At 41.0% G+C, this 16,581-nt stretch overlaps 1 protein-coding gene and 1 pseudogene across 2 annotated transcripts in view; both read left to right on the top strand.

Moving 5' to 3' along the window:
* ANKRD55 (ankyrin repeat domain 55) overlaps positions 1 to 16,581 on the top strand; it is a 126,018-nt gene that overhangs the window by 20,529 nt on the left and 88,908 nt on the right. Inside the window, exon 3 of the mRNA XM_008055387.2 lies at positions 12,648 to 12,770. Within this exon, the coding sequence (XP_008053578.1) occupies positions 12,648 to 12,770 (123 nt within the window). The remainder of the gene's footprint in view (positions 1 to 12,647; positions 12,771 to 16,581) is intronic.
* LOC103257692 lies at positions 9,876 to 10,783 on the top strand (annotated as a pseudogene). Its single transcript, XR_002481822.1, has one exon. The product of XR_002481822.1 is annotated as a tricarboxylate transport protein, mitochondrial pseudogene (transcript).

Genomic DNA, 16,581 nt, shown 5'->3' with positions numbered 1-16,581 from the left:
AGCATTCTTAAAGTCTCCAGCAATACACCCTGAGGGACTAGAAGGAGTAAAATGTATCACAGAATCACTACAGCCTATTGCACCATTGATGCAAAGGCTCTTTGCATCAATGAGGCAAAGGCTCTTATTCAGGAGAAAGATGACAGAGATGCCTATTTATGTCAAAGTAGTAATTTGGATAATAATAATAATTGACACACTTTGAATACTTACTCTATGCCAAGCACTACATTAAGCACTTTGTATTAATTAACTCATTTAGCCTCAGAACAGCCCTAAGAGATAGGCACTATTCTTAACCCATTTGATGAGTAAAGAACGGTGTTGAGAGGTTAAGCAACTTGCCTGTGGTCATGTAGCTCGCAGGTATGCGACAGTTCCAAAGTCAAACTCTGGAGGTTAGGCACCAGAGCCTGTGCTCTTACCATTTTTCTATATCACTTCCATGTATGCATGCTGTGTATCACATGACATATATGATAACAAGAGTCACATGAGACTAATTTTGTTTCAATGCCCGTCCCCTGTGTCAATGACCTTACGCTTGTTCCTGCATGGCCAGAGAGTTCCAGACTGGCATCTAATTCTACCCAGCAGAGCAGGCACCATCCTGGCTCATGGCCCAGGTCAGGGCCCACAGAGACCAGTGGGTGGCAATGTTGTCACATGGAGCCATCGGAGTGCAGTGAAGGCCTGGCATTCTCCAGGTGGAAAGAACTTACCACTTAATGGATAGGTCATTCTGGGTAGCACCAAGAATGAAATTTCTCTACCGTCCCCAAAGCTTCCAGGGATGAGCCTGCAGGGGAGAAGGATCTGAATTTGGAGAATGCCCGGGAAACTATTATTTGAAGTGGTTCTTCCCCTGCCCTGCTGTAAGATCTCTGGTATGTCTCAATCATAAATGAGACATTTGTCTTCTCACTAGAGCATGTCTTTCTTAGGGACAGAGAAACTACCACCTTTGTAACTACAATTTTACTAGCCTATAGGAGATGTTAAGTAAATGGATGATTTAAAAATTTCCAATTCTTTAGAGGCAATCAGCTCCACGCCAAGGAGCAATCTAAGAAATAGTCCTCTGTGGTTGCCCCAAATGAACCCTGACTTCATTGGCAACTCTAGGGTTCAGTCATTCAACGATTCTCAAAATAGAATAAAACAAAGAAACCTCCCCAAACCACCCTGGTCTGAATTCGTGAAACCACAATACCCAATCTCCCCTCTCACTGATGTGGTCCTTCCACAAAAGGATCACAAGGTAATGTCAAGAAAATGGGCCCAGTAATTGATGCAGCTAAGACCTTTCCCAAAGAACTCCACAGCAACCCAAGGGCAGGACCACCATGCGAAGCTCTAGAAAAGGGGTCCACACTTGTGTAAAATCTGAGCAGCTCTAAGGAAAGTTCTTTAGTCCAAAACTTTTTTTTTTTTTTTTGTTAGCGTCTAACTCTGTTGCCCAGGCTGGAGTTCAGTGGCACGCTCATAGCTACCACAGCTTCAACCTGCTAAACTCAGGCAATCCTTCTGTGTCAGTCTTCCAAGTATTAGAACTACAGGCACACATCATCAAGTCCAGCTAGTTTTTAAAAAAATTATTGTAGAAACAAGGTCCTGCCAAGTTGCCCAAGCTGGTCTCAAACCTCTGGGCTCAGGCAATCCTCTTGTCTCCACCTCCCAAAATGCTGGAATTACAGGCATGAACCACGGTGCCCAGCGTCTAAATATTTTTAATGGCCTGTTATTTGTCTGTTTGGGTTCAATAATTTATTATATAAATTATATGATATAAACCAGTTAGGTTTTTGAACCATGACAAATGAAAGAAAGATGATTTCAAGAATGTCTATCCTTCCAATTTTTTGGTAAAAATTAAAAGATATACCCACACTTTAAAAAAATCTGCTAGAGTATTTATAAAGGCCAGACTTAGCAAAACACAGTTCTTTTTCCTTTTTTGGAACTTTATCAAATAATAAGGATTCTTTTGCTCAGCTTTTTTTTATTTTTTTATTTTTTGAGTTGGAGTCTCGTTCTGTTGCCCAGGCTGGAGTGCAGTGGCATACTCATGGTCACCACAGTCTATACCTGCTGGGCTCAGGCAATCCATCCGCTTCAGTCTTCCAAGTAGCTGAACGCTAGGATAATTATTTTTACCTATTGTAGAGACAAGGTCTCAACAAGTTGCCCAGACTGATCTCAAACCTCTGGGCTCAGCCAATTCTCTCGCCTCGGCCTCCCAAAATGCTGGGATTACAGGCATGAACCACCATGTCCGACTTTTTCTTAGTTTTAGACATGGTAGTCTCTGTCTACCTTTTAGTAGTAGCATATTAAAGCTAGTAAGCCCCATTTCTCTCTCACCATTTAAGAAAAAAACTAGGTTTACTTTGGTGAGTATAAAAGAATACAAATTCATTATAGAGAATTTGGGAAACAGAAAGTTCTGAAGAACAGCCAAAAGATTACTTCTATTGACTTTTTGAGGCACATTCTCCCAGTCTTTTAAAGTCTTTTACATATTTCCATATATATACATATATATCTTATATAATGTAATCTACATATCTTCACATGCTTCTTTCTTCCTATTTCTTCACGTCTCTTCCATTTTTTCCACTTTCAGAGTTTCCCACTCTGTGTGCATTCTGGGATCTCTCTTGATGTACTTGCACAGAAGTCTGGTCGGCTTTCAAAACACACCCCTTCGATGATGAATAGAAGACAGATAGATAGATTAGATGATAGACAGATTGATAGATAGGAGATAGGTAGGTAGGTAGATAGATAGATAGATACATGCAGACAGACAGATATAGATAGAAAAGGAAGGAGGCAAGGAAGGAATTATGTGTTATTGTTTTTTTATGTAGATCTTTTGTATATCTTAAGTGGGTTGTGACCTTCAGGAGAAAAAAACACTCCTGCCCCCATTTTAGATTTCATATGGACCATCAGTCATCCTTCTCAATTATTTCTACATCGCCTTTCCTCATTTCTACAGAGATTATTTGTAGTCTCCAAGTTTATGCCTAAATGCTTGCATTGACCACAATTTAGATCGATTGTTTCTAAACTATTTCTAGGGAAGCTACTTTGCTTCCTGTTTCCTAATCTCCCTGTGGTTTCGTATCCTATCGCAAGGCTAGAGGGAACTCTGAAGTACGTTCTGTTCTGCTGCACATATCTTCCCTTCCCCCTACCCAATGATTCACTCTGTGTTTGAATTCCTTCTAAACAGGCTTCCTTGGTGTCCAGCTAGGCAAGACTGTCATCTTCAGTGGCAGGTAGTGCACTATATTTGTGATCCAGACCATTTTTTATAAAGCTCTAACAATTAAAATACCTATCTCTCTGTTACTCTCCTCCACTGCTACTTCTAACTGCTGAAGTCTCAGAGTGATTTAACCATAAAATTGCCTTCCTAAAGGCCCTTTGAAAAACAATCTGATTTATAATAATGTGAAAAAGAATAAGACACTTAAGAATAAATTTAATCAAGGTGAAAAACCTGTATGCTGAAAACTACAAAGCATTGCTAAAAGAAATTAAAGAAGACACCAGTAAATAGGAAGACATCTTGAGTTTCATGAACTTATTATTAAGATGTCACTACTACCAAAAGAAATCTACAGGTTCGATCAAATCTCTATCAAAATCCCAATGATTTCTTTTTTCTTTTTTCTTTTCTTTTTTTTTTGCAGAAGAAGAAAAATCTATGCTCAAATTTATATAGAGTCTAAAGTGACCACCAAATAGCACCCCCCCAAAAAAACTTTAAAAAGAACAAAGTTGAAAGTCTCACACTTCCTTATTTCAAAACTTACTACAAAATTGCAGTAATCAAAACATGTGGCAATGGCATACAGACAGACACATAGATCAATGAAATAGAAATGAGAGTCCAGAAATAATCCCATAAATCAATGGTCAACTGATTTTCAACAAAAGTGTCAAGACCATTTCAATAGGGAAAAAATAGTTGCTATGGTTTGAATGTTCCCACCAAAGCTCATGTTGAAACTGAACTGCCATTGTAACAGTACTAAGAGTTGGGGGCTTTTAAGAGGTGATTAAGGTTGCAAGGGTTCTGTCCTTGAGAGTTGGTTAGTTATTGCTGGAGTAGATTCTTGACAAAAAGGATGAGTTTGACCTGACTTCCTCTGTCTGTTTCATGTGCTTGCTTCTGCCTTTTATCCTTCAGCCATGGGATGATCCTCACTAGCTGCCAGCACCATGCCCTTGGACTCCACAGCCTTCAGAACCATGGCCAAATAAACTTTGATTTATAAATTACCCAGTCTATGGTATTGTGTTATAGCAGTAGGAAACAGAATAATGGTAATTAAAAAATGGATAGCCACGTGAAAAAAAAAATGCAATTGGATCCTTACCTTACCCCATATATAAAAAATAACTCATAATGGATAAAAGACCCAAACATAACACCTAAAACTATAAAATGCTCAGAAGAAAGCATAGGGGGAAATCTTCATGACATTTGATTTGGCAGTGATTTCCAGGATATGACACCAAAAGCACAGGCAACAAAAGAAAAAATATAAAAGTTGCACAACATCAAAATTAAAAACTTTTAGGTACTGAAGGACACTAACAACAGAGTGAAAAGGCAACCCACAGAATGGTAGTAAATATTTGCAAATACATATCTGATAAGGAGTTAATATTTAGAATATAAAAAAAACTCCTACAATTCAACAACAAAAAACCAATCAACCCAATTCAAAAATTGGTAAAGGATTTGGATAGACAGTTCTCCAAAAAAGATATACAAATGACCAAAAAGCACATGAAAAGATACTCAATATCACTAGTCTTTAGGAAGATACAAATCAAGACCACAATAACCACTTCACACTCATTAGGGTGGTGAATGGATTTTTTTAAAGTAAGTAATAAGTGTTGGCAAGGATGTAGTGAAACTGGAACCCTTGTGCACATTGCTGTAAATATAAAATGGTGCATTTGCTATGGAAAACAGTATGATAGTTCCTAAAAATGTTTTAAAGTAGAGTTATCACATGATCCAACAATTCCACTTCTGGGTATATGCCCAAAAGAATTAAAAGCAGAATCTCAAAAATATTTGTATGCCCATGTTCATGGCGGCATTATTTATAATAGCCAAAAGATGGAAACAACACAAGTGTCCATCGATAAATAATGGAGAAACAAAATATATGTATACATATAGTTAAATATTATTCAGCCTTAAAAAGAAAGAAAATTCTAACATTTGTTACAACATAGATGAGGCTTCATGCCAAGTGAAATAAGCCAGTCACAAAAACAAATAAAGTCAATTCCATATATGTGGGATACCTAGAGTAGTCAAATTGATAGAGACAGAAAGTGGCATGGTGGTTTCTAGGGACCAGGAAGATTGGGAGTTTTGTTTACTGAGTACAGAGTTCTGGAAGATTAAAAGAGTTCTGGAGATGAGTGGTGGTGATCTTGCGTCTTCCTCTGTTTTCTACTGCTATAACAATGTGAGTGTACATAATGTCACTGAACTGTATGTTCACTTAAAAATTGTTAAAATGGTAAGTTTATGTTATGTATTTTTACCACAGTTTTTAAAAAATTTTTTTTAAAAGTCACTAAATATCTGTAGTCTACTACCATAACCCCATGAAATAATCTTCAGAGTAAATATATCTGTTTTCTTCAACTGTTCCTCATGTGACATGAACAAAGTTCATTCATACCCCATTCTGCTCACTGTCCTCTGATTGTTCTCCACCTACCTATAGCTCCAATTCATTCCGCAGACTTCAATGTGACTCTGACCAGTTAAGAATGAAAGAGACCTAGCTTCTCTTTCAGTATGACTACCAGACTATCCATCATACCACCAGACTTATGACTAATTTATTAAAACACTGCTAACTTCTTAGAGCTAACCATCCAACTAAAACCCTAAGTTCTTTTTTAATGTACCACCACTAAAACTTTTTATCAGTTAGAACTCTTCCAGTGATTAAAAAAGAACATTAAAACCAACACACAAAATTTGTGCAAACCAATTTAAACTGGAGGTATCATATTACCTGACTTCAGATTATTCTACAAAGCTGTAAGTAACCAAAACAACATGGTATGGCATTAAAAAAAAAAAAAAAAAAGACACATGAACTGATATAGTTTGAATGTTTGTCCCCTCCAAATCTCATTTGAAATGTGATCCTCAATGTTGGAGGTGGGGCCTAGTGAGAGGTATTTGGGTCATGGGGTCACGAGAGTGAATCACTCATGAATGGTTTAGTGCCACTCCCACAAATGTTCTCACTCTATTTGTTCATATGAGAGCTGATTAAAAGAAGTTGGCATGTTTTTTTCCTCTTGCTTCTTCTCTCACCATGTGACGTACCTGTTTCCTCTTCACCTTCCTCTATGAGTGTAAGCTTCCTGGGGCTCTCAACAGAAGCAAATGTCCACCCTATGCTTCTTGTACAGTCTGAAGAACCAGGAGCCAAAATAAACTTCTTTCTTTATAAATTATGCAACTTTAAGTATTTCTTTATAGCATTGCAAAAATGGGCTGACACATGGACCAATGGAATGGAGAGCCCAGAAATAAATCCATGCATTTACAGTCAACTCATTTTTGACAAAGGTGCCAAGAAGATACACTGGGAAAGGACAATCTCTTCAATAAATGGTACATGGAAAACTGGATATTCAAATGCAGAAGAATGAAACTGGACCCCCATCTTTCACCATATACAAAAATCAAATCAAAAAGAATTAAAGACTTAAATCTATGACCTGAAACTATAAAACTTCCAGAAGAAAACACTGAGGAAATGTTTCAGAACATTGGTCTGGGCAAAGACTTTTTAAGTAAGATGTCAAAAGCATAAGCAATCAAAGCAAAAATTGACAACTGGGATTCACATTAATCTAAAAAGCTTCTGGACAGCAAAGGAAGCAATCAATAAAGTGAAGAGACAACCTAAAGAATGGCAGCAAATATTTGCAAATTCTTCATCTAACAAGAAATTAGAAAGCAAAACATGTAAGGAACTCAAACTCAATAACTTTAAAAAAAAAAGGTCCAACTTAAAAATAGGTAAAAGACATGAATAGACATATCTCAAAAGAAGACATACAAATGATCCACAGGTATATGAAAAAAATGCTCAGCATCACTAATCTATCAGGGAACTACTAATAAAAAATCACAATGAGTTATCATTTCAGCCCAGTTAAAATGGTTATTCTCAAAAAGACAGAGAATATCAAGAGCCAGTCAGATTGCAAAGAAAGGAGAATGCTCATACACTGAAGTGGAAATGTAAATTAATAGTCACTATGGAAAACAATGTGAAAAACTGAAAAGAAGAAAAAAAAATAGTGGTTACTGAGAAGGCTAGTCGGGATGGGAGATGGAAAGAGGCTGGTTAATGGATACAAAAATGAAGTTAGACCAAAGGAATAATAAGATCTAGTGTTCAGTAGCACAATAGCGTGACTATAGTTATATAAGCACATTATGTAACATATGAGGGAGAACCCAAAAAAACCCTGGAATTTATTTATAAAAAGTTGTGCATTTATTTTTACATGTTTCAATTTCACTCACCTTCAAAGTACTCTCCATTTAAAGCAATACACCTATCAGGAAGATTTTTTCACAGCTCACAACTGTTTTGGGAATTGTCAATTCTGATGCCTTTTAGTGCTTCTGTCATTTTTTGTTTCACCTCTTCCACGTCAGCAAAGCGTTTTCCTTTGAGGACTTTTTTCATCAGGGGAAACCAAAATAAGTTGCTTGGGGTGGCATTGAGTGAATAGGGAGGGGAAGGTACAGAGATCATAACATTTTTGGCCGAAAACTGCTGAACACTCAGCACAGTGTGGTCAGGTGCATGTTCATGGTGGAAGAACCGGATCACCTATTTGCCACAAGGCAGCCTCTCACAACAACGCTAGCTGGTACGCTGATGCCAATGGGTTTCTAGAACTCTTACCTACCTGGAGAAGCCTGTATGTACTACAAGGGGCTTACCCTCCGAAAGATAATATAGGGGACTTGAGGGGTACTCCCCATATAAACAGACGATTAAACACAGTTGCTTAACACACCAGCAAGGACATTAATTAACAATAATTTATTATATATTTTAAAATAGCTAGAGGAGTAGATTTGGAATGTTTTCAAATGATAAATGTTTGAGGTGATGGATATCCCGATTACCCAGATTTGGTCATTACACATTATATGTTTGTGTCAAAATATTACATGGACCCTATTAAAATGTACAACTATGATTGACCCATAAATATTAAAAATCAAGAATACTGACAAGCAAAAAAAGAATTCATCGGCATGTATAAATGTTCTAAAGATGGTGTTGGCTTCCAAAGTGGCTTAATTCAACAGTTCAAATGATATCACCAGGTGTCAACGATTTTCTTCTCTTGACTCAGCTCTGCTATTCTCCTTGTGTTGACTTCATTCTTCTGAGACAGGCTGTCCACCCATAAGATGGTCACCAAGTACCTTCCAGGTTCATGGGTAGTGGAACAAAGCGAGAGTGTTGTTCCCAACAACACCAGTTAGTGTATCATGGCTTTTCAAGAGTTTTAATTGAGTCACATCCCTGAATCAGCCTCTATGACCAGGGTAATGCCAGTCCTGAATGGTTTGGTTAGGGGCACATGCTCTACCCCTGACCAGGAATGTAGTCACTTCTGTTGAATCAGCTCATGGACAAAAATTGGAAAGTGGTTCCTAGAAAATAATTGGGTTAAGATTGTCAGCAGAGTGAGGGGATGTTGAGCAACAAAAACCATATATTCATCCACCCTTTAATGAGTTCAACTGGATATTTTATGGACTAAGGTATGTTACCCTATGTTCACCTCTATTAAATATGATCTTATTAGAATACTCTGGGAAGATATTCTGGGGGTCCTAATTCTATCAGGCAATGGACTCATTGTTCCTCTCAGTTGTAGGCTCTCTACAGGGTGAAAAACGTGCCTTCTATATTGTATTGCACTTAGTGATGAACATTTATATATGTTATGTAAGCATGTTATATAGCATATAAACAAGCTATTAAACACGGAGCTCCTCAGTCTACAGCTAGTATCTTTCTTCCAAAGTGATACCACCAGCATCTTTGGATGTGGTCGTACAATCAGATAGCAGGTCCATCTTTGTCCTGAAGTCTGGGCCCCTATTTCTTGTGCCCAAAGGTATTGTGAGCAATCTTAACACAATGTCTAGACTCCTGGGAAAGTTTCTAATAGAGAACTAATGCTCTACACAATGTATGGATTCTTTATCTAACCATCATCAACAAGAGACCTTTTTCTTTACATGCGTCAGATTTCTAACACTTTCTAAACACACCAATTTTTTTTGCAAGTAGCAGTAGTAGTAGCAAAGTATACACAGTGTTTACTATATACCAGGCTCTGCTCTAGAAGCACATAGGATTAAATCTTAAACTCATTTTTTCCTCACAAAAAACTTGTGAGATAAGTCATAACCATCATCAGCATCTCCTTTCTAAAGACCAGGAAACTAAGGCCCAGAGAGGATAACTGTCTCCAATTCACACAACTGCTCAGTACAAGCTGGGATTTATACCCATGTGGTCCATCTGACATTGACACTCCGCATTTGGCATTGACACTCCGCATGTCCCACTTCCAGCCCCCAGGCAAATGCGCAGCTGAGTCTGCTTTAAAAGAAAAAAATCTGCCATAGATAGGAAGCAGCCACTCCATTTTCAAAACAGTTTATTGTCATAAACGAATCGTTTTCAATAACAAGTTCCGGCGGCCGCCCCACCCCCGGGACCATAACCGGCTGCTGCCGCTGATGACCATCCGCGGGAGGCTCGGACCCGAGGCCGACGCCGGGCACCCAGCCTCCCGACGCCAGGCTAACGCACCCGGGGAAGGCGATCCTGGCAGGCAGCCTGGCAGGTGGCATCGAGATCTGCATCACGTTCCCTACCCAATACGTGAAGACGCAGCAGCAGCTGGACGAGCATTTGCACCTGCAGCAGTACCGGGGCATCTGGGTACTGGCAGACGGTCAGCAGCCATGGCATCCTGGGCCTGTACCGCGGCGTCAGCTCCCCGCTCCACGGCTCCATCTCCAAGGTCACTGTCAGGTTCGGAATGTTGGAGTTCCTCAGCAGCCACGTGCGAGACACTCAGGGACGACTGGACAGCACGTGCAGGCTACTGTGCAGCCTGGGCGCTGGCGTGGCAGAGGCCATGGTGGTCGTGTGCCCCAGGGGGATCATCAAGGTGAGGCTCATCCACGACCAGACCTCCTCTAACCCCCAATACAGAGGATTCTTCCACCGGGTCAGGGAGATTGTGCGGGAACAAGGGCTGAAAGCGATGTACCAGGGCCTCACGGCCACTGGGCTGAAGCAGGGCTCGAACCAGGCCATTTGATTCTTCGTCATAACCTCCCTGTGCAAACCATACCGAGGAGACAGCCCCAACAAGCCCATGAATCCACTGATCACCGTGGTCTTCGGTGTGATTGCTGGCACAGCCAGTGTCTGCGGGAACACTTCTCTGGATTGACCTGGATGCAGGGCCTGGAGGCACACAAAAACTGGAGCACATGGGACTGTGGCTTGCAGATCCTGAGGAATGAAGGACTCAACGCATTCTACAAAGGGACTGTCCCCCACCTGGGCCGGTCTGCCTGGACGTGGCTATTGTGTTTATCATCTACAATGAGGTGGTGAAGCTGCTCAGGGAAGAGTGGAAGACGGACTAAGCCCAGGTGGTGCACAGGAGGACTGCCCCAGGACCGTTGTCTCACATGATTCCAGCATCGTAGTGTCAAAAGGCCCCTTTCCCTGCTCTCAAGCTATGTGGCCTGGTCTGTTCATTGAAGCCCTCAAGTCCATGTGTCCGTAGTGCTGTGTTTCCCCTGTGGTCTGTATGTGACGCCACTGTCATGTTCACATGTCCACCCAGCCACACTGGGTGTCCCTCTGGCCTGAGAACCTATGTCTGCATGTCCGTGTGCTTACTCATGAGCCCTGTGCTTGTGCTTCATGTTCTGTGTCATGTGATCCTGTGCCATGCTGCCCAGGGTGCATGTGTGGCCTGGGTCCATGGCCCGGTAGGCTGGCCCTGTCCCAGACTGGTGCTTTCCACTCTGCCCTGGCCTACCACAGCTGCCTCCGGGCCTCCTCCTGGCTTCACTGCATTCCAGGGGCTGCATGCCACCCCACTTCCACCCCTGACTTCAACTGGCCCTCAGGCCCTCCCTATACCTGAAACAAGGTGGCACCGCCACTCTCAGGACTACCCTGTCAAGGCGGAATAAACCAAACCCTGTCACCAAAAACATAATAATAAGTTCCTCCAGGGCCAGGTAAACTGGTTAAAAGTCATGAATGACTTCCCCAAAATACTGGGACAGAGAAACCAAGCCAAAGGGTTAGGACTGCCAACTAAAGATCAATTAGAACTGAAAAGTATCTCTGGCACGATGTCCATGTTAGTAGAAAAATACAACTTAAAAAAAAAACTTATCTTTGAAACAGATATTTTTTCTCTCTAAACAATGACTGTGCTTGAAAAACATGCATGAGAAAAATTGCATAAGAAGAGGAGCTCAATACAGCCTCCCACCAGGAATCTCCTCATGAGCAGAACTTGCTCCCAGTCCTTCCTGTGTTCCTCTGGGATCACCCGACCCACAATTCGGCTGTCACCTTTGACCATTCTATTAGTTTGTTCAGTCATTCACAAAGATGTAATGCAGATGGCTATCAAATTCAGAGGCGCTGCCTCCAGCTGTTTCTTCTGTAAATTCCATCTCATGAAATTCCAAGTGGTTGAAATGAGGGGCTTTTGTGAAAGGACAATATGCAGAGGCGAAGCAGATCAAACTAGGGATGCTGAAGCACCACAGATGAACTGTTACCACCCTTATAGTTGAAGGAGAATGGGAGGGCATAGTGTTATCGGGGAGCCCAGGGAGAGCTGTCTCTGCAGAGGAAGGGCCTTCTGGTGCAAGGGAGACCACTACCGCTAAACACTGCACTAAGAGAGGATGGGAAGAAGTGCCCTGTCTCTCTCTTCCCACCAGTTTCCTGTCATTGCCTCCCATGGGCAAGCAAGATGAGGGAACCTGGGGAGAGAGGTTGCACTCAGCAAGGGTCAGCCCTCAGGGTACAGAGCAGGGCAGGAAAGGGTGGTGAGTACATCTGGAGGATAGAGAATGAGGAGCACAATGTCTCATTCAAAAGTGGGTAAACTAAGTCATTAACAGAAGGGTAACATGTCTGAGTTCAAAAAGGGCAACCCAGAACCAAGATGAGGGCCCCATTCTCTGATCTTACTGATTTTAAGAAGTCTGAATGACTGGAAAGAATCATAAAATCTCAAAGGACAGCTAATCTCTCAAGCTCCATTCTAATGTCTGGTGGCGTTATAAATGGTCACAGTGGTCCACCTTTCTTCAGAAGGCATGAGGGTGTATGTGTGACCAGGATGACTCAGCCTTCTGCCTGGAGTCACTTGAAGAGGTTTTAGTGAATCACATGTGCGGGTGACAACTTGGGTGTTGTTTTTCTTTCAGTGAACTCACTCCACTCACTGATTTTGTGTATGTTTTATTCATGAAGGTGACTCATCTGAGGAAGTTGACCTGACCTTGGTTTATCAGGCAGCATCTAATGGAGATGTCAACGCTCTGACTGCAGTGATTCGGGAAGATCCTTCCATCCTAGAATGCTGTGACAGTGAGGGTGAGATATTTATGCATTTTGCATCCAGAATGTTCTGCTCTGTCCTTTTAGAGATGGCCTTCAGAGAAGAGCAATGTTAATAAAAACATTTCTGACCAGTCACTTTGATAGGGGATATGTGTAGATACCTTAGTAGTTCTTTAAATAAGCTGGTGGTTACAAAGTTTCAAATTTTTTTTTTTTTTTTTTGAGTTGGAGTCTTACTCTGTCGCCCAGACTGGAGTGCAGTGGCACACTCACAGTCACTGCACCCTCGACCTGCTAGGCTCAGGTGATCCTGCTGCCTCAACCTTCCAAGTAGTTGGAACTACAGGCGTGTGCTACCATGCCCGGCTAACTTTTTGATTTATTGTAGAGATGAGGTCTCATCAAGTTGCCCAGACTGGTCTCGAACCTCTGGGCTCAAGCAATCCCCTCACCTCAGTCTTCCAAAGTACTGGGATTATAGGCATGAGCCACTGTGCCCGGTTGCTTCAAATTCTTTTACATCACCTCTTGTAATGAAGTCAGGTCATTTGAGATTTTTCCAATATCTTTGTATGAATGACCAAAGTAGATAGGCCAAGTAGTTAGAAAAGGGTATGGATATAGCAGGCTACTTTTAGTAGCAATAGATGTTGAGAAAAATGTGACTATAAAAGACAGAAAGCAAGGACTTCTGCTCCTGGGAAGATGGAGCAGATGTACTTTTCTCCTATTCTTTCTGCTAAATATAACTAAAAATCCTGGCCATTATATAAAAAATAAATATAAGAAGACTCTGGAAGATGGACAGTAAATAACAGACTGGACCCCAGGAATGACATGGTGATGAATTCCCTGGGTTTTCTTTTTGCATTTTTGTTTATCCCAAAACTGAAGCTGAAGAAACCTGCAACCCAGAAATGTCAACAGGTACAAACAAAAAAGCCTTAACAAAATATTGATCTTTTTGGCCAAAGGACCAGGACATGAACAACCTAGTAAGAGGAAACCTTTTAGATGATAATGACTATACTTCCTTACACACCACAAAACACCCATTGGGCCCCAGCCTTACCCATTCCAGTTAAGATCAAGTGGGTAGCCTAGATCTCCACCCTCACCTACTGGATAATGTCACAGGAGGCCTTGCTGAGAGTTAGAACTTTCATCAGTACTCAGAGGTACTGAAGAGTCACCTCCCTCAGATGTCAATGGGATCCAAGTAGGGGACCTATAATTCTAATCCCACCTTGCAATAAGCACATGGCACCCCCTTCACTTCTCCTTTAGAGCAATGTCAAAGGAAGCCAGCTAAAATAGGTTTAAGTAAGATCAAGGAACACTCCAAATGTCCAAGTTTCAATAGACAATTACTAGTCATAGCAAGAAACAGAAAGAGCTCAAACTGAAGAAAAAAAGATAACCAATAGATGCTGACACTGAGATGACAGAGATGTCAGGATGATCTGACAAAGATTTTCAAGTGTCCTTAACAAAATGCTTCGATGAGCAATTGAAAACATGCTGCAAACAAGTGAAAAAAATAGAAAGTCAGGTCAAGCACAATGGCTCACACCTGTAATCCCAGCACTTTGGGAGGCAGAGGTGAGAGGATTGCCTGAGTTCAGCCTGGGCAACTTGGGGGTTTGAAGCCAGCCTGGGCAACTTGGTGAGGACCTCGTCTCTACAATAAACCAAAAAAATAGCTGGGCATGGTGACCCACACCTGTAGTTCCAGCTACTTGGAAGGATGAGATGGAAGAACTACATGAGCCCAGAGGGTCAAAGCTGCAATCATGCCACTATACTTCAGAATGAGCGAAAGAGTGAGACCTCAACTCAAAAATAAATAAATAAAGTCTCAGTAAATAAATAAAAGATATAAAGAAGAACCAAATGGCAATTTTAGAACTGAAAAATACAATAATGATAATTTTAAAACTCAGTGGATAAACTTAGCAGTGGAGCAAAGAATCAATGAACTTGAAAATAGAACAATAAAAAAAATCCAGTAGGTAATAGATAACTTGAAAAGTCCTATAACTATTTAGGAAATTGAATTCATAATTTAAAAATTCTCCAACAAGGACATCTTCAGGTCTACATAGTTTCACTGGAAAACTATGTAGACCAAACCTCTAAAGACTAATAAGCATCAATTCTACATAATCTCTTTCAAAAAAGAGAAGAGGAGAAAATACTTCTCAGTTATGTTTACGAGCTAGTATTACTTTGATATAGAAGCCAAAGATGATGTTAAAAAAAAAAAGCCTACAGACCAATAGTTCTCATGAATATAAATACAAAAATTTTTATTCATTTGTTTTAGTTTTTTTTTTTTTTTAAGAGACAGGGTCTCAACATGTTGCCCAGGCTGGCCTTGTACTTCTGGCCTCAAGCAATCCTCCTGCCTTGGCCTCCCAAAGTACCATAATTACACGTGTAAGCCACCATGCCCACCCAATATGAAAATCCTTAACAAAATACTAACAAATAGAATCCAGCAATATATGAAAAACAATTATACATTATAACCAAGTGGGCTTTGTTCTAGAGATGTAAGTCTGGTTCAGTATTTGAAAGTCAATGTAATCCACCAAGTTAATCAGCTAAAGGAGAAAATTCACATAAATTGATACAAAAAAAATTGACAAAATTTAACATACATTAATAAATTTAAAAATTTCAAAAACAGGAATAGATGAGAACTTCTTCAATATAATAAAGACTACCTCACACACACAAAAAAAGCAAAAATCAAAAAATGATACACCTTTCACTTAATGGTGAAAGACTCAGTGCTTTGCTCCTAAGCTCAGGAACAAGACATAAATGTCTTCTCTCACCATTCAAATTCAGTATAATGCAAAATGAGTGCAAAGGTTCAGTGCAAAAAAGCAAAGAAAAGGAAATAAAAAACATATATATTGAAAAAAAATAAGCCAGGCTCAGCCTGTAATCCCAGCACTTTGGAAGACTGAGGTGAGTGGATTGCCTGAGCCCATGGGTTCGAGACCCGCCTGGGCAACTTGGCGAGACCTCATCTATACAATAAATCAAAAAAATTAGCCAAGCATGGTAGCACACACCTATAGTTCCAGCCACTTGGAAGGCTGAGGCAGAAGGATAGTCGAAGCCCAGCAGGTCGAGGCTGCGGTGGCCGTAAGTGGCCACTGCACTCGTCTGGGTGATGGAGTGAGACTCCAACTCAAAAAAAAGAAAAACAAAAAAAAATTAAACTATTTCTTTTTACCAGACTTGAATGTCTGCATAGCAAGTCATAAGGAACCTACAAAACACTCCTACAGTTAAGAAATGAGTTCATCAAGGTCACAGGATACAAAATAAATATGCAAATATCAATTTTACTTCTGCACACTAACAATAAACATATGGACATCAAAATTTTAAAATATGATACCAGGGTATAGGCAAGATGACGACGGAACAGGTCAGAGTGTGAGAGTCTCCGCAAAAGTGAGCGTCCATACTCTCTGCATGAGTGGGCGTGTGCTGGTGGGTGAGTGAAAGTCTGTCTGAGGGGAGACTCAGGTTCATGCACCTGGGCCTCTCCTCCAGAGAGGGCTGCAAACCACCATTGCCCTGAGATTGGAGCCCCTGGCACACAGGACCACCTGCCAAACTCAGGGCTCTCTTGAGAGGAGGTAACAACTGCTTCTCACCACCTGGCACCTGGCACCTGGCACATCATCACCTGTGGCAGCAGACTGGGCATGAGCAGGAGAGGCAGGGCATGGAAATCTGGAACAGAGCCCCTCTTCCAGTGACGAGATGCTGACCGGCGCCATCTTCTCAGTCCCAGGACTTGGCAGGCACCTGCATTGCC

Source organism: Carlito syrichta, unplaced genomic scaffold, assembly GCF_000164805.1.
Source record: "Carlito syrichta isolate Samal-C Ts95f unplaced genomic scaffold, Tarsius_syrichta-2.0.1 Scaffold301838, whole genome shotgun sequence".
Taxonomy (NCBI): domain Eukaryota; kingdom Metazoa; phylum Chordata; class Mammalia; order Primates; family Tarsiidae; genus Carlito; species Carlito syrichta.
The sequence above is the reverse complement of the archived record's forward strand: the minus strand, read 5'-3'. Positions and strand labels throughout refer to the sequence as shown.